This window comes from Uloborus diversus, chromosome 1 (genome assembly GCF_026930045.1).
Source record: "Uloborus diversus isolate 005 chromosome 1, Udiv.v.3.1, whole genome shotgun sequence".
Classification (NCBI taxonomy): domain Eukaryota; kingdom Metazoa; phylum Arthropoda; class Arachnida; order Araneae; family Uloboridae; genus Uloborus; species Uloborus diversus.
This window is the reverse complement of record NC_072731.1, coordinates 138,222,712-138,247,423: the sequence shown is the minus strand read 5'-3', so window position 1 is coordinate 138,247,423 and position 24,712 is coordinate 138,222,712. Positions and strand designations below refer to the sequence as shown.

Genomic DNA, 24,712 nt, shown 5'->3' with positions numbered 1-24,712 from the left:
TTAAATGTTGAGCAAGACCCCTTTCCTGCTTTTTGGCAGATTTTCTGCTGCTTTATTTCAATTATGGAGTTGTTCAAATGGGAAAGGGTAAATCTCTTTTATCCCTTTCCTAATTGGTAAAAGGTAAGATGCTCCCCAAAGAAAATAGCATTACTGCTTCCTGTCACACAATCACTGGTTGCCTTGCATTCTTGTAGAAAATTACTGTTCAGGCAGCAAAATTTGCTTAATTACTTCCTTTTACAAAAAAGGAAGTATTATATTCGAGAAAAAATTTTCACTCAAAAATTGGCCTTAATTTCCATTTTTCTCACCCCCCGAATGAATGTTGAGATTTTTTTTCGATTCGACCACACGTGGATAAGTGCCTAAGAATGAATAGAAACGTGAAATATCCATTTTTACAATTCCCGAGTTAATTACTATGAATTTTCTCGTAACGTCCGTATGTATGTGGGTATGTGTGTGTATGTGCTTATGTATCTCGAATAACTCCAAAACGGTATATCCTGGAAAGTTGAAATTTGGTACGTAGATTCCTAGTGGAGTCTAGTTGTGCACCTTCCCTTTTGGTTGCATTCGGATGTTCCTAAGGGGGGTCTTTTGCTTCTTTTTGAGGGGAAATCATTGTTAATTTCGATTGTTATAATTTGTCGGACACTTGACGATATATCGCCAGTCTTTTGGTCGCCAACGTGGCAACAAATTTGGTGCTTTTTTAAAATTTGGTTTCAATTTGGCCACTGTTGGTGATATTTAGAAAGTAAACAATTGAATCACATTAAAATTGCCAATAATGGGGAAATGACATTAAATTGGAGTAAAAGGAAGTCACGTGATGCACACATCAGCTTGTTTTTAGATTCCCATAAATACACGTGTGCTCAATGGGCTGTGGTTGAAAAAAGGTGAATATAATATATATTTTTACTTAGAAATTTTCAAAATTTGAGACCCACGGCATCTCAATACTTTATGATTATTTATATAAGATGTTTGGTCCTATTTTTAAAACATTTGTGACAGATAATGTGAAGCCAAACAGATGAATATATTAAAAAGTTTGGCTTGTCTTGTTTTTAAGGGAAACTTTTTTTTTTTCATGTCATCTTACATACTTGTCAAATATTTTTGAAGGAAAATGTTTCTCCACAAATCTTCTGACCTTCTAACTTTTTCCATTTCTCACCCCCTTTTTTTTCTGGCTCATTTTCTCTGAATTTTATTCCTGTGGATAATTTACTGTCTTTGGTCGCAATGCTGGGAACAAAAAATGATCATACTTGCAAACTATGACTACAAACATGATTTATTCCTGCAAAAAACTCAACTCCCTCTGTTTAGCCTACTTATAACTCCAGCCATAAATTTTGAAAATGGACAAAAGAGTTTGCAGGAAAAACTGGAGAAGAAACTGAAGTTTCAAAGGAAAAAGGACGTGATTTAAATAAAAGACATTTAGGAACATGCTTTATATACATGAAATACACCGCCAGCTCAGTCATTCCAGCCGATTGCTTCGGTCATTTGTTTGTTCAAGTGCTAATTTTATATTATCTACCAGTTTGATTGGCACTCTTGGCTTTCTTAAGAGGTTTTCCACCTCCAGCTCAGTCACTTTCTTAGCCGGGCTGATGAGTGCTAATAAGCACGAAACTGCAGTCCTTGGCTGGAATGACTGATCTGGCAGTGTATTTCATGTATTTCTGCCTCAGCTCTGGCTACAGGGTGGTAACTTACTACAAATGCTTCATATATTGATTAATTTTTATATTACACCTGAGAACATGAAAATTGTCTTGAACTTGCCCTCATTTTGTTCTAAGGTGCAGAAATTTCTACTGCTTTTTTCATTTATGAAGTTGAGGTTTTTGTCTTAAATGGTGAAGTGAAATAAGACATAGAATTTTTATTTGATTGACTATTAATAGTATTTGTTTGATTAGTAATATAGAATCATTCATTATGTTTAGAATTCGAGGCAAAATTCATCGTGGAAAACCTCCTAAAAGCAACCGTGACTGGGTTTTAGAAAAGAAAGAACGGCGACGGCGGCAAGGAAAGTAAGTAGTGTTTTGGGTTAGAAACTAATTTTTGTCTAGCATCAGGAAAATAGTATATTTTAACTTTGTACCCTGCTCTCTTCAGCAGAGTTCATTTCACATGTTGTTATACATATAAAAATTTAAACATACAGTCATTATAAGTATTGTTAATTTTATCTGCTGATCAAAAATTTGTTTTCTATAGCATTGATTATATTTAGTCAGTTGCATAATCATATACTGTAAAATGACTTATTTTATGCAAAGTAAAGGTAAAGCTTGTATTTCACTTTATGAAGTAAGTCATACCAGGGTTAAAGATCTCAGTTGTGCTAAATACATTTTAGCTACCATCGTGAAAGCAATCTCAGCAGCAGATTTACTATCTGCAGCTCTGTCATGGGTGTCTAGACAGTTGATCACAAGTAAAGGTCAAACTAATGTCTCTGAGTTCCATAAATGAGCAGTTGACTTTTGCTTGTAGTTCAGCCTCCTCCGTTTAAGGGGCGGTATGGAGTAATTCAGTCTATTCTAATGTAAATTTATTAATTTTGCTGATTTCTTCATAAGAAAAAAAAAGTTTTGAAAAAGTTGCCAACTTTAAAAGAAAAAAAAAATTTTTATGCTAATGTGATGTTCATACAAAATCTCTTTTTCAGAGACGTTAAACCAGATACTAAATACACAGCTAGAAAAAGAAGTGGAAAGTTTTAACGTATCAGAAGATTTTGTAAATAAATAATAAACATTTTTGCTCATAAAAACTGTTTGACTAATTATTTATTTATAGATTTAAAATTCAAATCATGCTAATTATGATACTAGTAATGATTATGATTTTTACTGGAGCAAGTTAAAGTAATTAGTCTTTTCGTGAAATATCAACATTATTGACTAGAAAAAAACTAATTTTCATATTATTCAGTTTACCAATGTGATATTTGATAATCTCTTTTAATTATTAGAAACACGAGAGTCAGTCAGAAAGTTAGTTGCACTACTCAAAAAAAAAAAAGATTGAAATTTTACAATAACTTTATTGTTATCTTAAAGTTTAATTCAAAATCTACTTTTTAACTTAACCACTTCCGTTATTTAAGCACTTGTCGAGGCGTGGTACAAGTTTTTCGATGCCTTCAGCAAAGAAATCCCGTCCAATGTCCGATAACCATTTGTTGGGTTGTAGCTTTCACTTTGTTATCCGAATGGCATCATCGCTTTGAAAGTTCTTGTTTTATGGGACCAAAAACATCGAAGTTAGGAGGTGGAAGGTTATGGTGGCTTGGGAAGGTGATTCCACACTTCCCACCTAAACTTGGTCTTCCTTCACGCTCAACATATCTGTATGTCCATTCTCAAACATGTTGCACCATTTCTCAATAGCTTAACGTGACATTGCATTTTTACCATACACTTCATGCTACTGCACATAAATTTCACTGCAGTTGCACCTTTTTGCCCACAAAATTGAATCACTGCATGCATTTCCAATTTGGATGCTACTTGCAGCTGTCAAGGCATGTTTGTGACTGATAATCAGAAAAACTGAACTTGTCTTGGAGAGGTCGCTACGTCATATGATAAAGGTATATGTCTGAAGTATTGCCGCAGAATTTCATCAAAATTGTCTTAGACGTAACAGATTTATGAAGAAGTGCAACTAACTTTCTGACTGACCTACATAGATTAATGCTCCTTTCATAGATAATTTTACTTAGCTTTAAGGAATTGAAGGGTTTGCATTAACAAACAGTTAACTCCATTTTTTACTGTTGAGAAATCTCCTGGACTTAGCTGCTTCATTTGCTTGAGGCAACATGGAGTTAACTGCAGGAGATTTCCCAAACAGTCATAAAATTTCAAGGTTCACACACTTGTGGTGAAAAAAATTCCGACTTTTCCAGGTTTTTTAGATTGTTTTTTAGAAAATTCCAGGTTACTTGCTTCATTCAAAATTAAGTTTAAATAACAATATTTTCAAAGTAATTAAGATTGTTTGAAGTAGCAATGCATAAGAACTGAAACTTTGCCCCTTAAATTAAAAAAAAAAATCTATAAATTTTTTTTTGTTTTTTTAAAAACATTTTGTTCAAAATTGTTTTTAATCTTTTAATACTTGTTGAAGACATAGTACATTCAACTTATTTTAGCGTTTTTTTCAGTGCAATGTATCATCTGTAATATTAGAGTATTGCTCTAATCCAGGGATTCCCAACCTGTGGGTCGCGAAGAATTTCTTAGGGGGTCGCGACATTATCCCTAAACTAAAAAATATATCATTGCATAGTTTAGAAATTAAAATACACAGGGAAAAAAATATCATTTTGGAATAACATCAATACTTGAGGGCAGTGGCGAATCCAGGAAATTAACTATGGGGCTGCCACACTCCCCCCCCCCCCCACATACTAGAGTCGCTGATTGCCAACTTCCTCTAAGATGGTTTAAATTTTGGTTTAGGAACTTCAATATCTACAAATTTCTGCGAAAGAGTACAGAATTTTCTCCCTCTAACATCTAAACTTGTCGAAAATTTCGTTTTTGGAACTAATAGTTTCTTTGAGAGATTTTCTTCACCCCAACCCTTATCCTGAAAAATGTCCTGTAATTGAATTTTTAGAACTTAATTTTGGAAATATTCCGTGGAAAAGCCTCGAACCCGATCCTGTCCCCTAACTTCAAATAGCCAAAAAATGGGCTTCTAGAATTTTGAAATGCCAGGGGAGTGCCTACTGTCCCCCTTCACATCATTCAACATGGTATAAAATTTTGCTTTTAGGACCTCAATTTCAAAAAAAAAAGGGTAATGGTCTCCGTTTTTTTTTTTTTTTTTGTCCTAGATAACCTACTATTCTGTTTTTGGACTTAAATTTCGAAACATTTCTACGGGAGTAACCCCAATCCTTTCTCACTCCATGTCATTAAAATTTTGTTTTTGGAACTTCAATTAAGAAAAAATTCCGGAGGAGAGGCTCCAAATCTAAATCTTCTTCCTAATGTTTGCAAAGATGGCCTGTATAATTGCATTTTTACTACCTCAAATTTAAAAATCTTCCAAAAAAGATAGCCCAAAAGCCTTCCCTTATCTTCAACAAAGATGGTCTACAACTGCGCTTTTTTAGGACATTTCATTTTTATTTTTGAAAAATTAGAGAATTCTCCTCCCCCTCCCCTATGGTGAAAATTGAAGCTTCATCTTTAACACTTCAATCTCAAGAAATTTCCGAGGCAGTTTTAGAGCTTGAACCATTCCGAGGTTTTTGGAGAGTTTTGAACCATTTCAGAGTTTTGGTTCAGAGATTTTTTAAAAAAATTTCTGAACCTCTCCTCCTCCTCCTAACATTACCAGATTTCGTGTAAACTGCAATTTTAGAACTTAAATTCGGAACATTTTCCGGGCTAGCACCTTCGCATATGTTACATTTCCTACTATATGTTCATGTTGTTGACTCTCTTTCTCCACTTTTGTAACACAACTAGTGGTACCCGCACGGCTTTGCCTGTAGTAAAAAACTAAAAGGTCTTTTGGTTCGTCTATATTTACAAATAATGTATGGTGAATTTCTCGCCAATTGGCTTGCCCATATTACGGTTCCACGTTATGATAACTTGGTAATTTACTCAGAAAAACGTTATTAAAATTGGAATAGAAAAAGAACAAAATCGAATTTTCGAAAAATCGCTTCGAGGAGCACACCTCCATGCTACAAACTAGTTTTGTGCCGAATTTCATGTAAATTGGTCGAATGGTCTAGGCTCTATGCACGTCCCAGAGATCCAGACTTTCAGCTTTTATTATTTGTAAAGATTTAAAAATTAGACTTCTTACTGACAATGTTAACTTTAAAGTGACATTGTTTGCTTTTCAAAAAAATTAAATTTCGGTAAACCATCATAGATGAAATAAGTTGCCCATTGGAGGTTCAAGTGTATTAAAAAAATAAACACATAAATTTGACGCCCAGTCACATTTCATGTTGCAACTACAGAAAACTTTTGTCCAAAAAAGAAATAAATATATATATATAGTAGAAGAAAACGAGTCAAATAGACAGTAATCAAGATTCAGCTTTAGTCTAGCCACCTTTCACGTGGACAATTGGAAAATAACCAGCGAAGATAAAACCAAGTGACTGAATCCAGTAGAGGGAGAAAATTTCTTTATCCATAAGATAAAATATGGTTCTGAAATTTGCAATTTCATTTTTTGATAATAAATTTCTTAAATAAAATTAGAAAAAAAAAATAATGAAAATTAATTTGAATTCTGAAATTTTGAATTCAAATTATGTTTTTCGCAATCACGATTTGAGACAAAGCCCTACTCATTGGAGTTATTGTTTCTAGAAACGGCTCCTGTCCCCCCCCCTACAAGTCTGCCTCTCCTCCTGGGCGGTTACTTGTGCATAGTTGTGTGTGTGCGTAGACCTGTGTGTATGCACGTAGGCGTGTGTGAGTGTATGTGTGTTAACGTGCGTGTGTGTAGGACATGGACGCCTCCGACCAGGAGAAGCAGATAGCTCCAAACCGGAGCAGCTGCGCACCGCCAGCAGAGGACGGTAGGCTGTGGTGCTGCAAAGGCTTCTGGTCCAAGTTGAAAAAGGCACGGACACCAAAAACGGTCAAATGAGAACAATAAGCAATCGTGATTGCTCAAAAAAAAAAAAAAAATTATTTGGAACTAACAAAAACTGTTGTGAAAAAATTGTAAGAATTTATTTCATAACATGATTGAAACTTGTGAAAATGAAGCTGGCATCTCCAAGAGCTAATAAATGCATCCACTTCTCCCTAGAAACTGGTATTTCCCTGATGAGTGATAGAAGAGCCCAACCTCAAAAGTTACGAGTTAACAACTTTAGTAGTCGTTCTAAATATTATTAAAAAAATAAATAAATAAAATAAATAGAAAGCTCATATATTAATATTGAAATTTTTTCTTCACTTTATCTAATTAACATGCCCAGATGGTGCTGAATGCCAGATTTCATTTATTAGTTAACTAGCCGCCTGCGGCGACCAGCTGGTCCGCCTTTTTATGCCAGGGGTGCCGCCTTCGGCGGCTGCTTAAACAATTTAGCGACAACATTAATCAATGTTTTTCTCTATAAATCAGTATTATCATTCGTTTTTTTACGCCAATGTTGCCGCCTTCGGCGGCTGCTTAAATAAATTTCGTGGCGGTGTCAATCAATCTATATCTATCTATATCATTAATAATTTGAATAAAATATTTTCTAGATCTGTCTCCAGTTTCGTCGTTTGGAATATTTTTAAAGGAGGGGGAGGGGAGACACAAACGACGTACTCTTCATGCAAATTTTGTCGAAAAATAACAAAAAGCACTTCCACTTTTATGTGAAAGCATTGTTTTTTCAAAGTCATGGTGTATGTGGGGGAGGGAGGGGGGCATTGACATCCAATGTGCAAGCAGCCACCTACGGCGGCTGTTTGGCTAACTTGTCATTTACCTTTTTACTTCAATTTGCCGCCTTCGGCGGTTGTTTAAATAAATTTGGCAGCAGTATTAATCAATCCATCTCTATCTTTTTTTTGTGCCATTCACATTTTTACGCCAAGATTGCCGCCTTCGGCGGCTATCTACCTTTACAATCTATCTCTACATTTTCTTATCCATCTCTATTTATTTTGACCTCCTCACCCATTTTCTAATAAAAACAAAGAACACTCAAAAAACCGCTTTTTTTTATTTAATCAGAGCAAAAAAAAAAAAAATAATAATAATAATAATAAGCTCAAATTCCCCTTAGTGTGCAAAAAGTAGCTTTTGACAAAGATAAAAAAAAATCTCGCTGTTTTTATTGAATTAATGCGCACAACTATGAAATGTAACGTAATATAGATACAGCGAAAGGTCCAGCTTGGGGGGGGGGGATGGAAAAAGAAATAAATGCAATCCCTAAATAAAACAAAAAAAAAAAAAAAAGGAAAGAAAAAAAGCAAGCGCTGCCGAAAAACACGTGGTCATCACGTCAGAAAATGTACAAGTAAGCTACAGTAAAATCCCTCTAATGCGGACACTAACGGGACAAATTTTTATGTCCGCAATATAGAGGTGTCCGCAGGACAGGGGTTTAATAATGTTATTTGCATTGGAACTGGGAAATTAAAAATTGTCCGCATAAGAGGGGTGTCCGTTAACATTGCTTGCGATTAAGATTCCATCGTAAATATCGAATCGAAACCCAAGTAGTGACGTCACAGGCATAAAAGATTGAAGAATGCTTTTTTCGACTGATGCGTGAAACGACATGATGTGTTCAGCATTAAAAAAATTGTTAAAAAAACTATTGCGTATTTTTAAGAACTTTTTTCTTATGAAGAGGGCGAAATGTTTTTACTATTACCAACTTAAATTTCAGAAATGAGGCTTAGATACTTCTCGCACGATGATATTAGAAAAAAATGAAACCCAGAAAAACATGCAAATAAAAGGTTTTTTCAAAAATTCATAAAAAATACAAAAATTGCTCATCTTCAAAATATTTTTGTTCATCATATTTAAAATTCCGACACTATAGTACCAAAAATATTTGTCTGGCGTGATTGGTTCGGGGTCTGTGTGGTTAAAAGTACTAAAAAGTGCTAAAAATCACAAAACATTAAATAACTTTTTTTCTAATTAAAATATCAAAAATTGAAGCCCGAGGTGCACAACTTCAGCAAAAACTACACCTGTATACCAAATTTCATCTTTCTAGGCCTTACCGTTTTCCCGGGATGCGCGCCACACACACACAAACATCTTATTATATGTATAGATTCTTTGATCTAGTAGAGAACACTTTTGGTTGATTTTTGTGCATTTCAAAAGTACACTTGATCATCTCTAACTTGAATAGAAATCCAAACCCCACCAATTTTATTGCATATGTTAGTACCATTCTTAATCTAGTTTCCGTTTGGGGTTCGGAAGTTTTGGAGGGCTAAAAAATGCTACTTGGCACTTTCTCAGCACAAGTCAATGTCCGAAAATGAACTCAATTTTGCTGTTTAAAGATTTTTTTAGTTATTTTAACTGATTTAAATATTAAATCTAATTATAATTCGACTTTACAGTAAAATACCAAACAAAATTTTAAAAAAATTAACTATCTTGAAAAATAAATCTTTTATAGTGAAAACTGCATATGTATGTATGGTTGCTGGATTTGCGATTTTTGCTAAACGACAAGTTTTTGGGGAAATTTTAAAGTGCTGCCATTCAAAAAGTAATTGTCATTTTAGGATAAAAATTTCGAGTTATTCTTAAATTCATGTATAGAACAGTCTTACGAAGTTTCATCGAGATCTGAGAATCTAGGGTGTCCACCCCTGGATGATTTGACCCAATATGTTTCACGAATATTTGTGCGAGGGTGACAAAAAATGGAGTTCTCCTAATTTTCTTTATTTGAAGATTCAGATGTGATAGGGTATCTTTTACAAATTTTTCACTAAAATCTTGTTAATGTCAGCTGTTTTGGATCTGGCAGCATTAAAAAAAAATAGTTGTAAGATTTCTGAAAATTTCATTAGGAACTTGGGCAATGGGGATATATTTTTTAATTGAAAAGATGTAAAGGTTTTGTGTTTGTCATCATTCTGTTTAAAATTTATTATAATATTTTAGTGTAAATATCTCGAAGTTCTTAAATTAGGTCAAATTGAATTAATATTAGAACAATGGTTAATGTAGAGAAATGTGTTCTCCTCCAGTTCGTATAAGGAGTCATTTGAATCTAACTTTATGGATTGCAACCGACACTGATAGTCTCGCAGTTATTAACTACATAGTCTGGGTTATCCCTAAAATTCTTAACTTATCAAAACTGTCCAAATGTTATGAACTTTTTAAAACCAATAATTAAACTTTCCTTATTTTATGCCACATTATTTGCAAAAAAAAGTTGCACTTCAATTGATTTGAACAATTTCTACTAACCAACCTACTATTGGCCTAACACATTTACAAGTCAATCTTTGGCTTGCAAAATTCCTGCCAAAAGAAAATTCTGTGTGCCAAAATGGAATCTAATAATGATAAAGAAATGCTGTAAAAGATAAACAAATTAAGTTAAAAGAAAATACTATGACAAGAATCAAGTAAACAAAATTAAGAAGTACAGCCAATAAAGTTTCATTTAATACTCATTATAAAAACCTGATTTTTATACGGAAATCTATATTCCCATATGTTATACATAACTTTACAATGCAGTGCAGCATAGGACTGCATGGAGAGGGATTCAATATAAACATCTGCTCTACAAGAGATTTAAAACAGTGGCAGTAAGTAATAATTGTAAACACCACAAGCCAAAACATTTTTGGGAGAAATGTACACTAAAATTTTTTCATTTATTGAACACATTTATTTACAGATAAATATCGATGTTTTTTTTTAAATATTTAGAACTGCAATCTAAGCATATGATGACATATTTATGAATTTTTACTAAGAAAAGTCAAATTTTACATATTAAAAATAAATTATTTTAATGAAATGAAAATTATGAACTTTCATCTTCCAATATGCGTTTGCAGACTCGTTTTAGTTAACGTAAAATGCAAACATTTCAGCATTCAAAACCTGTTTGAATATTTGAGTTCATATAAATAAATTATCAATAGAGCATACAAACTAGACAAATTATAAGGCAAAATAAAATGTTTCTGATAAAGTTAACTTTTCAATCATACTTAAAGATATAAAATGATTAAATTAAGTGGAATTAGACTGAAAAGATATTAAAATAGGTATTAAGTAGCTTTTTTAATAATGTAGCCTCGAATTCAAAATACACACACACAAAACCTGGAAATAAGATTTTAAGATAAGTAGATTTTTCTACCATAAAATTGTACGTTCCAAGATTTTTTTAATTGAAATTTTTACATAGTCACAACAATTTAGCCAATCATGAAAGAAATGTGAAGTATGAATACAATGCATTGTTTTTAATGAACATGTAAAAAAAATTTTGGTAAATTTCAATAATTGGCAACTTCAACTAAAAATTGATAAGTAAGGCATGCCACTTAGTCAAACTTAACATTTTGCAGCAATATTCCACTTATAAAAAATTTTAAATATCCAGTTCATGCAATATGCTTAGTATGTTGCATTGACCAATATTTCTCAAGACACATGAAATCTTATTTGATTTGTAAACTATGCAGCATCCTATTGAAACATTTTATTAAAAAAAGGTTGAACAGTAAAGAATAAGAAATAGGCAACTAATTTCCTTTTAGCAATGAAAAATCAACGTGTCACATAACTTGCTGCACTCTGTTTTTGGAATGTTTCATTCCAGTAATACAAATCTGAGCTGCACATTGCTACTAAAAATAAAAGTGAGAAAGCATAAAATATGTAAAAACTGCCAGATACTCAAGACTTGTACTACATATTGCTAATAAAAATGCACTGCTTTGTAGTTCGAAATAGCTACAAAGGATCACAAGAGCAAAGGTAATCTATACTTTACTCGTAAAGGAAAACATGCATCATTGTACTATAAAATGAGCTATTGCTTTACTCAAGAAATGCAAATATTTCAAAAATAAAATGAAAATATTGGATTTCAAACAGAAAAGAAGAATTTAGTTTCCTAAGTCATGTATTGTATATACAGTCCAAATATGCAAAGCTAACACATTAATAAATGTAAAAACAAAGTTCAATGCAAAATAAATAAAATATCTTGAAGTCTAAAGACATGTTCAAACAGATAAAATGTTTAAGCTATAACTCTGCGACAATACTCGATCATAGCAGGAATCCATTTCAGTTCTGCAACAGATACAGATGATGTCGCATTAATCCTCAAAATATGATGAGTTTCAGAGTTAAAATTCTTATAACAATGATTTTTTTTGATGGAGTTTCAATATTCTATAGTTCACTATCACAGTCATTTAAATTGGGGAATATATCATAAGTGCAATGTATAAAGCCCATATTGCAAGCATCCAATGAAGTTCAGAGAAGGGATTTCGACCTTCTACAAATTTCCTAGAGAAAAATTTCATTGTTTCATCGAGAATGATGACAGGAAACGAAATCTTCAAAACAATGAGCCATTCCGTTACGGTCAGGGGGCACACAGAAAACACAGCCTGAAATATAATACAGAAAATTAAAAGCAATCAAGTTTTAAATTTATTTTCATATGGAATTCAAGTAAATTACATCAATCTTTTTTGTATTATAATGATGACTTATCAACTATACCAAGCAGTACATGAAAAAAGAAAACTTTCAATGACTAATGTTACATATTTTTGATTGATAACACTAAATATTTTGTTTATTTTCAAGCCAATGTTTTTTTAATCATGATATTTAATAAAATGTAATTAAGAAATGTACAAAATCTTATCCAATCTTCTATATATAAAAATGAATGTTTGTCTGTATGTCATCCATTAACTCAAAAACTACCCGGCAGATTTGGCTGAAACTTTCACCGTTTGTTATTTTTGGTACTGGGAATGTTTATAGACCAGTTCTAAAAAAATCCGATAGATAGTTCCTTTTTTATTCCAATTTAAGTCACAATCCATTGGATAAATACGAATAAAATTATCGGCTGCTGAAATTAATTCGCGTGAAAGATCTCATTGATAAGAAGTTAGCTGTTGCCATTTTTCTTGAGTTTGAACAAATAAATTCTTTATTGTTTTATGGCTTTTCATGCAACGGGGGGATTTAAAACTTTTTCTATTTGATATTTTTAGCTATTGATTGATCTTGCAAACTGTGTGAGTACAAAATTTGAGTATAGTCACGGCTTCACTTGATACCTGGACCGATTATTATGAAAATTGCTATATATATGTATTTTTCCACGGAGAAGGTGCATAATATGCTCATTGAAGCCACTCGCCACCAGGTGGCACTGCAGAGTAGCAACTTCTGCCCCGTTCAACCGATTGTCATGAAAATCAGTATAATGATGTATTTTTTTGATGGCGTAGCAACGCGCGTCGGGTACAACTAGCAGACCCCGAAGTGGTTTTTTGGAGGGAAAAAGTAGGAAATAAGGAATCATAAATTTAAAAAGTAGGAAAAGTAGGAAAAAAATAACTTAAAAAAGTAGGAAAAAATAGGAAGAGACAGGACTACACACACATCAAGAGGAAACAAATTTAACTTGAATTTTATTTCTAATGTAAAATAAACTAATGGTATTTTTGATTTAAAACTGTCCCAAAAATAAACCAACAGTACTTTTGAAGTATCAAAGGAATTTAATGTAAGACCAAGCCGCAAAAACAAAACGAAAGAAACAAGCTGACAATCACCATTATGAAAAATAAACTAGTGGAAACAAAGATATAAATTACAAAAATATGCAAAAAAAATCCAAACAAAGAAACAACTTTCAACAATACAGTAATAAAATTTTTAATGGTTAAAGAATAAAATGCAATATAGTAATCGCAAAAAAAATAAAATAAATAAATAAATTAAAATAAAAATAAATAAATAAATAAAATTTATATTTTGGTACAATAAAACCATTTTTGTTAAAGATTTTGTTTTGTCAAAAACGAAAACATTCCTTCGAGAGCATCCATTTATCATTTGAAAATACTAACACTTTTAGCTCCTGTTGTCATAAACTATGATACAAAAAGCAAAGCAAATATTAAATTAGTTTTAGTTAAAAATAATCAGCAGCTGACATGCATTTTTGCAAAAACAGGGGCAGATGTTTGAATTTGGAAAAAAAGAAATAGACTGAAAGTACAGAACTAAAATAAATTTGTTCTCAAATATGGGACATAAAATTTGTAATAAAAGAATAAAACTAAATAAATGACGCAATAAGCAAACTGAAGGGCTTGTACTATGTTATGTATTTTTAGGATTCAACATAAATTTTTGTTTCGTGCACGTCATTTATGGGGGGTCAGTGGGGTCAATTTCTGCCCTCCCTGGCTTTGGAAAATTAATGCATAACTATACAAGAGTTTGTGCAGTTTTTGTTCTTTTCAGATAAAATTTGCATTCACAGTATACATCCTTTGCTAGCCACCCCCAGGGGAAAAATCAAAATGATTGGCCAGTTTTAATTTTAATCAAGCAATAAAAACTAATATTGTTTTATTGGTTCGATGATTTTTACCCCCCTTCTTGTTCCAACATTTTTGTCACGGAAAAAAACATGATGGGAAACATAACATTTTTATCAAAGACAAAGATCAGTTCTTAATGTTTCTCTTTGCATAAAAGGGAAAGCATGTAGTTTCTCTCCATCCTCACCATACAATAAAAATATTCAATCGGAAATTGTTTATGAAATTGAGAGTGAGGGGGGAGCACCTGGCATCAAATGCCTGCATATATCTCTTTCTATATACCCTCCCTTTGATAAGGCGTCCTGAGTACAATAACTTACAGTAGATACGTCGCATCGGTATAATTGCCGCACCCAGAAAAAAGGTAAGAGTCTGTCAAAAAAATTTTAAAGAAAATGTGCAGAATGCCGCATTGCCATGAACGCATCAGCACATAAAAATGATGAGCAACACCTCGATATTTATGATATATCATAGTAGAAAATATCCATCACCAAAAGAAAAAAAAAATCAGTACATATTTGCTTGTGGCTCTATCCCCCAACTTTTAAAAAAGTTAAGAAGTAAAAACGGAATCTCGCATTTAAATTGATTTCCGATTTTTCTCCAAAAATCGGGAACCAAAAATCGGAAACGTTTTGCCCATCTAGGTTTCGCAGTTTTTTTTTTTTGCAAAAACTCTTTGCAAAGGAAAAAAATGAAATGTTATAGATTTTATAATCATGTTTACGACTTAGAATGAACAATAATCATATTTATGTATGAAAAAGTTAGTTTCCTCGATTATTTTTGAAGTGGTCCGTTTTTGCGAATTTCTGTTATCTGTAGCTTTTATTTTGTACTAACATTAATAAAATATGTACAATGTACAGGTTTTTCATTTTTTACTTCCTTACGTTTCTTTTAAGGTTTTACATTGCCTTTCTGTTTAAATGGAGCTCCATTTCTCTCGTAATCAACTATACAAAAAATTTGGCAAATAGGAAATTCGGCTTTTCCAGCACTTCTGTTGGCTGTTTACTTTAATTAAAGCTTCTAATTGACGGGTAAATAATATATTTTTGCATCAGAATGTGCCAGTATTTATTTCTTTATTGTTTCGTTAAAACAGTAGGACTGAAGTCGGGGAGATAAAAAGAAAAGTCGATCATAAACGCCTCAACAGCAAAAAAATCACTAACGAAAATTTAACTTTAAACACGCAAACGCCGCGTGTTTAAGCGCGTTCATTCCAGAAATTACTGCAGTCAGTCAATGAAAAGCTCAGGATCTGCTTGTTTCTTTTGCTTTTCAAAATTGAAACATTCAGAAAATTACAGATGTGACATTGTAAAAATAAGAATCAATGCACAATTAGAAATGCTATACTAAAGAAAGAAAAAGTAGGAAAAAAAAGGAAAAAGTAGGAAAATAAGGAGAGAGCTCTAAAAAGTAGGAAAAATAGGAACTCTTCGGGGTCTGAACTAGTATTTTATAAAATAAACAAGTAATGTCCTCGTTCTATTCGAAAGCATCAACTAAATTCCCAGAGCAACCTTTTGAATAACTACTTGTCCTTATCAACCTTCCAAAATGACAAAAAATGCATCTAACCTGCCGTAATACATACAAGTGTCACCTCCTTAGCTTCCCAAAGGTACGAAAACCTACACCCTCCTTTTTGTAACATTTTTGCAACTCTAAAACAGAGGGTCATGAAAGGATTCCATTTGAAATGCCTAGAAAAATAGATTTTGCCCCTTTCTTCTGGTTTATTTCTACTTTTGTAAGCGAAAGAAGACAAATATGTGTCTGGACTAAAAGGTTTATAGTTGGTTTACTTTCATTACCTCTCTTATTATAATCTTACAAAAAATGTTTTGGTGCTGCGTTTTGTGTTCTTCTGGTCATTAGGAGGGGTTTTGATAGTCTCTTCCAGAGGGCTTTTGACATTGAGTAGGTAGGAGGACAATCACTACTTAAAAAATGTTTGTTAATGAAGGTGGTCCCTTATAGAAGTTTCATTGTATAAACTTTTCTACCAGTGTTTCATTATGTCAGGGATCTAGCCTGGAAGCATCTATAACAAGTGGAGAGGTCATCTAATTGGTCCCAACAAAAATACAATTTACCTTGTATTGAATAAAAGACTTTAAATTTTGAAACACTTACCGAAAGAATGTCTACATAAAGGATGATAAAATGCAATGTCATTGAAAGAGTAATAGCTGATATTAACCACAAGTTGGTCCAAGGAGGCATCAAAAGCAATGACTGATTCTCGGATAAACTACAAAAAATATTCATATGTTAAATTCCAATTGTGAAAAACAAAAATATAAAAATAATAAATTAAGTACAATAAGCCATTGTGCTATAAACATTTGAGCTAGATTATGTCTACATTTAAAAAATGAATAAGTATAAATAAGTTGTCATAACTTTTGAAAGTAAATAAATACATGATCAGCGTGAAAATATTACAAAATCCTTTAAAATGCTGCTATATGTTATTCATGGTTTCTGAGTACTTTCAAAATGTCAATTCATGCAACTGTTATAAACTTCCCATTTTTCAAACTGCTCATTAACAGGAGCATAAGAGTTGGTGTAAGGTTGGTTAGCCATGGCTAATACTATTTTCATTTGCACATTTAAAATGCGTGCACTTTGTTTGAAACTATCACATCACATTTATTTTTTTAAATATCATTTTTCAAATATATATTGTTTACAATCAGGTGTAAGTAGTTGCAATGGCATTTAGTAAAATCAGACCACCCCATCCCAAAAGACAACATATTCTCAATGCTTAGGTATAGGTGCAACATAATTCAGTGTTTCCAAAGAATTTATTTTACTTTCTATAAACAGTTAGATTTTCAATAATTCGAAGCCAAAGGGATACTAAAAAGTTTGAATTGCCACAGATAAATACAATTCTTTTATGAAAAAAAAAAAGGATTAGCATATGCACAAAGGTTCTTAAAGATGTGTATTTATAAGTACATCATATTGAATACAAATGCCTACTTTTCAAGGTTTTAAAAACTAAGATTTTGCTTTTTTCAGTGTAAATGTTAGAAATCGTCTCACATATCAAATCAACTTAGTCTTTATCAAAATTATAATTTAATTTTCCACAAAATGTAAAAAACTGTAAACAGCAGCATTATCCTCAACTTGTAATAAACCATGGAAGTTAATATTTTCTGTTGAGGTAAGAAGAAGGTTCAAGGAGTATTGACATATCAGTATCGAAAAGCAAATTCTTAGTTTGCTATATTTGTCTTCATTGTTTATAACTAGCAGCATTGACGATTTTCCAAATTTTCTCAGCAATCGCCATCCGCTTCAAATCATAGTGTGTTCAAGATAAAACTTGCCGGCAGTATAACTTTGAACGGCCTGGCCATTGAATAAAAATACAAAAGATTTATCCAAAGTTTTTCAAAGTGGCGAAAGTTTGCTTCAAAATATGAAGAGATTCAAATCACCGAGACTCCACAGGATATGCTTGCTTATCAAACTATCATTCACAAGCTATGATTTCATTTTTATGTAAACAATGCACTGAAAATGCAAATTTCAAACCTCTTATATAAATTAAAAACCTGATAAGCATTTACGCAAGTAAATTCTGTTTCCCATTATTGTTTTCGAAAAGTAACGCAAAATTCTTTAAGTTTTCCAAACGATCTCGGCTCCACACCGAATAAAGGGCCTCGAAAATGATGGACTCCCTTGAAACAGTAATGCACTCCATATTGAAGGGTTTCTTTTACATACTACCTACATTAGGTTCAGTTAAATATATTATGTTTATTTTTCGATTAATATTTACCTGTTGAGAGCATTTAACATTTCTATGGTGACCAGAACCGAGAGGGCCATAGTCATTGAGTGAGGATCTGCAAATATATTACAATCTACACCTTCAAACTTGGCAGGATCTTGATGGCAGGCAAGATGGTGCGTAAGCTGGTAGTAACTGAGATGAGGACCAGCTGGAGCAGCCATGAACCACCAACAAGCTGCACCTACAGTGGCAGCACCAACGTACCCTATACATAAAAAAGTTTTGACACATGAAAAATTAAATAACAAATAGAGAAAATTCATAACAGCGTTACTAAGCCAATATGTTGCAATATGATTTCCAGAGTAGATCGCAAATTTTTAATCAAAAATAATTTTTGTGTTCAATTTGCAAAATAAAATGTTATGAAATATGAAATGAGAAAAATCTAAAACTAAAAAACAGTAAAAAATGTAATTACAGTAAAAATATTGCATTAGAATCAATTTGGGGTGAGTAGGGAATTATTTATTCATAGATTCTAGAATATCTGCCATTCTTTTACAGCGCTACACAAATTGCCCCCCCCCCAAAAAAAGAGCCCTTTTTTTTTGTAATACTGTCTTCGTCTACAGGTCAAAAAGGTCTGTCCTACAGGCACTTTCCTGTGTCTCATAAGTGAATGATTCACATCATATCATGCAAACTTTTTTGCTTGCAACTGATGCAGCAGTACTCCCGTTCCATTTTACAACAACTTCATTGCCACATCATCTTATGCTAGTCTTGGATGATTGTGTGTATGTTTCTTCACTTCATTTCTTGGATTCAATGGACCATCGAATTGTATATTCTCTTCCAATGCATAAGCTGAAAGCATACCCCATTAGCATTAGGAAGTTCTTTTAGCATAGGAATAAAAGTTAAAAAATGCCCATGATAGCATAAACTTCCTCTGGTACTTAGTATTTTTGAAAAAATCCAAGCGAAACGTCAGCCTAAACCAATTCATTTAGGTGCCGCACGCAATATGGTTCCACATGGAATAAAAGTCGGTATGATGAGAATAAAACCCACAGCTTACATCCAAATCACATGGAATTTCCTCTTATCAACTTTTTGCGTTCATAATATGCCCATAATAAAGGACTATGAACTCATTTACAATGACATATTCTGAGGTTTCTAAATACTTGCAGCTCTGTTGAAAGCTTCAAGAGGGGAGCAGACTTCAAAAAAATAGAAAAAGCTATTGTCGTCTTGAATTTTTTACTCTGAATACAAACTTTTTACAAAAATATTAAAATACATATAATCTTTAAAAATGCATCATTTATCTGTACACATTTTAGGTCAAACACTTCATTTGCCAGAAGCAAGCCTGAGACTACATATTTGCTGGTTGGTGCAATTTTCTACCATTGAAAGTAAAAGTGAATATACAACAAGACAACTTTTTAAACGTATGTTTGAATCAAATACACTGTAACAATTATATTAGAATTTTAAAACTTTTTTGAAATTGCTAAAATAAATGCACAACTTGCATTTTACTTTCTGACGGAAGAGGAATACTAGAGCATTTATCATTTATTCAAGTTTTAAGCCTACTAAAATCCCCCTTTTAAACGAAGATGCAGTAATTATATTTTTTACCTTTTCTGTGATTATTTGCTATGCAAAATGCATAGTTGATGGGCTAATAGCACCCTGTAACAAAGAATTTGAAAAAAATTCCCGGTTGGTATATTTTTGTACCGACCGGCATTAACGGGTTAAGCTTTGTGAAAAAAATTGCCAAAACATGTACGTGAGAGACTACTACTTTCATAACTTTAGATCAAATATTCAATAGAACCTAAGTTTCAATATTGAATATACTACTGTAGTTAATTGAATCAACTGCTTTAATGAATCAAATCTTTAAAAACAGGACAAACTCCATCTTTATTAAATGAGCCGCTTTATTGCACCAACCACTTTATGGAATCAAACCATTTAGAAACAAACTTGATTTATATAAGCGGCGGCCACTGTATTAGAAATAATTCATGAAGAGGTGTTAACACAATACTCCAGACATAAACATTTGACTTAGTTACACTGCATATCTGCTATAAAAAAGGCAGGAGAAAAAAGCTTACTTTTTTTAATGTTTTTATTTTTCGAAATTCCTTTATTGTACATATAAATTCTTTTTCAAAAAATAATTAAAAAACAGGATAAAACATGAAAATTATTAAAATATTTTTAAATTTAACTGTGAGCAAAGTTATAAATGTCCAAAATTCACCTTAAATATAAACTTAAGTAGGAAAAAAAAGATTTGCAATGACTTCAGTATTTTAAAATATTGCTATTACCTCCAATTGCCATGTATCGGAAGAATAACCATCCTGAAATTAATGATTCATCAGCTTTACGGGGTGGCCTTTCCATTATATCAAGATCAGGAGGGTTAAAACCTAATGCTGTAGCTGGTAAACCATCGGTAACAAGATTTACCCACAATAGCTGCACAGGAATTAGAGCTTCAGGCAAGCCTAGAGCAGCTGTCAAAAAAATACTGCAAAAGGAAAAAGTTTCAGATGCATGTCCTCAGCACTATCCTTTCAACATGAAAGGAAATTAAAAAACAATTTGTATCATGTTAAAAGGATGTTTTTTATCCCCATTTAAGAAAGAAAAACATCTAGATTTAAAACATTTAATTTAACAAATCGGGTTTTCAAAACAGAATGATCTGTTCTACCCCCAACTCAATATTGAAAAATAGAAAAATTTACTTGGTGTGAAATTTTTGTATACATAAGTAAACCAAATTGCACAAATTTAAAATTTAGAATTGTATGGCAAGACTTAGTAATACAGTGAGCTGTGTGTCTTGGTGATAATTGAAATAAATATTAAAACCAGGGGTGCCCGCAAGGGAGGGGGTTGTCTTGGCGCGACTGCGCCATTGAAATTTTTAGGGGAGAAAAGGTGTATTAAGAGGTATTTTCCCTTTTTTGGAGGGTCTTTGTGATTTTTAGGGGGGTGCGCCCTTGCTCTTATGGGAGGGGGGCATGCACCCCTGTTACAACCATTGCCAAAGGACAATAAGAAAAATTAATCTTTTTCGGCAGTTATGTAAGACTAGCATATGACCCTATAAATAGCACCCGAACTTTGTACAGCCAGATTCCTCATTAGAGGCACATAGAATATGCCCAAAAGAACTACTTGGGTGATCCAATTTCCCAGACAATCACAAAAGATAACAGTTGTACAGGTTGTAGGGATTCTTCAAGTATTTTTTATGCACTCCCAATGATGAACCAGGCTGTGCAGTTTGTGTTTTATTTATAGAACTCTCTGCACAAAGATGGGTTGGTGTGTAAATGTATATTGTCACAGCAAGTTGTATGCTATGTTTATACACCAATCTTGCCAACATATTAACGTTCTATTGCAGAGACTTTATGGTAAATAACTATAAGCTTCAATACAAGTTGCATGAAATGGTTATGATGATATTTCTATAAGCCTGCATACTGACAAGTAAGCATTAAAACAATACATTAGTAATTTTGCTTAGATCTAATAAATACCAAAAACTTGGATTTCATAAAATATCTTTTTTTTTAGCTTTACTCAGGTTCCAGAGTTACTGAAAACTGCAATCATTATGCAAAATAAATTAATATCCATACCTAACCACTTCTCCAATGTTTGAGGAGATGAGGTAACGAATGAACTGCTTCATATTGTTATAAATTGCACGGCCTTCCTCCACTGCAGCAACAATAGTTGAGAAATTGTCATCTGCAAGAACCATCTCTGAAGCAGATTTGGCAACAGCAGTTCCAGAACCCATGGCAATACCAATTTCTGCTTTCTTGAGGGCTGGTGCATCATTTACTCCATCTCCGGTCTGAAAAAATTACAAAAATAAAATGGTCAATAGTGCTAAAAATGTTATTGATAGTAAACAACTTTTTCCTTGATATTACTTATTACAAAAAACCCTAAGAAATATATTTCTCTTCTAGGCAAAATTAAGATTTCAAAATTGCTAATTGAATCAAACTGTATAAATTTTTCATTGAGATATGAACAGATATTATAAATGAAATAATATTATTCATCTAGCTTCAAGTCCACGTTTCATCAGTTAAGCAACTGACTATAAAATATTAAAGACAAGAACATGCTTGTAATATGCATCATCACATACTTTTTTTTTATATGCATTATCACAATGCTCATGTGGCTGGAAATCAGTTTTTCTTTTAAAAACAGTCAAGTGTTCATCCACTGAACTCCTCCTTTATATTAAGGGGAAAAAAAGTATATGGTTTTAATACAATCAATTCTCAATAACTTGACCAGTTAAAAACCTTAGATTTATTGGAAATTCAAGTCATTATATGTTCCCCTTTCAACTTTTTCAAAAAATAATATCTATTTTCTCTCAGAAATAGTACATGACAGATGGATTGTAATGATCATAGTTCAGGAAAAAGTCAGTTATTAGTACTATATAAAAATATATTTACAGATAACAAATTTTATTAAGGTACTTGCTTGGAAAAAAGAAGTTATTTGATAAATTACATTTGTTTTATCATATCTTAAAGATTCACCGAGATAATAAACAGGTTGAACAGAGAATCATCCACATTTGCAGACTTTCACAGGTATTGCAGTCAAATGTTTACTGAATCTGATGCCAAAAAAAAAAAAAAGGCAAATTCTTCAATTTTTGCCGAAAGTTGGCAGTTACTCAAAAAGTAGAAAAATACTACTCTATGAAATTTGACATCCTAAATTATAGCAAATAGTAGTTCAATCAATGTTTCATCACAACAGCCAGTATAGCTAAGCAATACAGTTTCCTTCTTTCATCCATGTTTTATGGTGGCGGACTCATCTGAATCCATGAGGGGAGAGAGAAATGCTGCTAAAGAAGCACTGTTGTCATTAGATCTTCCCCTCCCCATCTCAAACAAGCTGATAAGCAAAGGAATAAACATGCTGACAACTCCTAAAACCGGATCTCAAGAAATATAATCAAGCCTGACTCAAATTTGAATGCAACTGGATTGAAATTCTCAAGAGGGTATGGCAATAGGGCAATTGTGTAAGCCCTCTGCTATGGAATATGAAATGAGAAAAGTTGAAATAATGGTAAGCACAGAATTAGCCATATTGATGCGGTAGAATCGTACAGTAAACCAAAACAGGAGAATTTCACAGAGGCGGATGCAAATGGATTTAGAAATGAAAAATCTGGACTAACACGTAAAAAACCTGAAATGTGAAATTGTGAAGCCTAATACATAAACCTTGCCAAGTTTAACGAAAAAAGAAATATTATTTTGGATAGATTTTGGTGCATGAAATGAACTCTAAACTTTTTCAAAATTTCAACTTATAAGGTATGCATTTAATAAAGTCAAATTTGCGTTGGAAAACCACAATATTTAGGGACTTAATGAAAACTTCTGAGATAAAGAAAAATTCCAGTTACAAGGCTTCGAGTTATCACTAGTTGACTAAAAGCTTTTCAGGGTGAATTTATGCTTAGCATCATACCATTGCTGATATTTCACCATCTGCTTGTAGAAATTCTATAATTTTACTCTTGTGAGCAGGTTCCACACGAGAAAATAGTCTTGCTCTAGCACATGCCAATTTCTGCTCAGATGGGGCCAGTTCATCAAACTCTCGACCAGAAAATGACAAACCTATAAACAAACAATAACTATGAAACTTTCTATACAAAACGATAGTGTATGTGTATAAAGCAATCAAATTTTAAAATTACCTGTCCTTTGAAGATATTCCTCTGATATGCATAAAAACACAGTATAATTTTAAGTGATGTCCATATTAAGGTCACAAAATAAATTACTAAAAACTAAACAATAGTAAAGTAAATAAAAAGCGTAAAATACTTACCTGAAGTATCTTCGTCTTCTTCGAAGACTCCAATTCTTCTACATATGGCTTCAGCAGTCGACTACAAATGAGTATATTTAATTGAACTATGACAGTAGAGGCCATAAATGAAAAACATTATACAGAAACTATTTCGTGATAATTTAATATCTAACCAATTTTAACCTTTTTATGCAGTGTTTATGCTATCATTAACATAATTCTTTTAAATTTAAAGTTTCCACTTAAAAGAAAACTAAACATTGAAACATATTTTTGCTGTACTTACAGAAATTTATAAAAAAGTTTTTCTTGTCTTATTGCTGATCTTGTGTTATAAATTGTTGAAAAATACACACACACACACAAAAAAAAAGATTTTTTATTTAACTGTGCCCAGATGGAAAATTTACTCCAAAGTAAAAGAAATTTTCAACCTAGTCCATTTTGTTACGTTTTGACTACAAAATAATAAATTTAAAAAACAAAAATCAAATAAAGTGCTCTTAATCGACACTTACAAAATATCTATGCAAATGATTCATACATATTAACGCAGAACTCTCTATATATTCACATAAATATATACAGATTGCCATTAATAAATCCCCTCCCCTAATCAAAAGAATACTTAATACTCTCATTTATATATATATATATATAAATGAGTGCTATATACAATTATAGTAGAAATATATTTTATTTATTCAATATAATGAAATTTTTTTAATAATTTAAAATTAATGCTTAGTTAGCCTACTTGAACTCCTTGATATAATGATGTCCCAGAGATGTCGAAGCATCTGTAACAGCACATGTATGATATCTGGGGAACTATTTCTTGTAGTAAGCAAAACTAAAAAATTTTTACTAA

The 24,712-nt window shown here is 32.3% G+C and overlaps 2 protein-coding genes across 4 annotated transcripts in view; one reads left to right on the top strand and one right to left on the bottom strand.

Moving 5' to 3' along the window:
• The window catches only part of LOC129221525 (probable 18S rRNA (guanine-N(7))-methyltransferase), a 67,379-nt gene extending 64,576 nt beyond the window's left edge, over positions 1–2,803 (top strand). Inside the window, exons 10-11 of the mRNA XM_054856019.1 lie at positions 1,974–2,063; positions 2,705–2,803. Of these exons, the coding sequence (XP_054711994.1) occupies positions 1,974–2,063; positions 2,705–2,759 (145 nt within the window). The 3' untranslated portion in view covers positions 2,760–2,803. The remainder of the gene's footprint in view (positions 1–1,973; positions 2,064–2,704) is intronic.
• Positions 2,804–10,169: 7,366 nt separating this feature from the next.
• Positions 10,170–24,712, bottom strand: part of LOC129232376 (calcium-transporting ATPase sarcoplasmic/endoplasmic reticulum type-like) — a 118,825-nt gene continuing 104,282 nt past the window's right edge. For all 3 annotated transcript variants that reach the window (XM_054866542.1, XM_054866529.1, XM_054866536.1), the window contains exons 18-24: positions 23,860–23,920; positions 23,494–23,645; positions 21,609–21,829; positions 20,280–20,482; positions 17,962–18,181; positions 16,290–16,407; positions 10,170–12,170 (exon numbers count right to left, since the gene is read on the bottom strand). In XM_054866542.1, the coding sequence (XP_054722517.1) occupies positions 11,970–12,170; positions 16,290–16,407; positions 17,962–18,181; positions 20,280–20,482; positions 21,609–21,829; positions 23,494–23,645; positions 23,860–23,920 (1,176 nt within the window). In that variant the 3' untranslated portion in view covers positions 10,170–11,969. The remainder of the gene's footprint in view (positions 12,171–16,289; positions 16,408–17,961; positions 18,182–20,279; positions 20,483–21,608; positions 21,830–23,493; positions 23,646–23,859; positions 23,921–24,712) is intronic.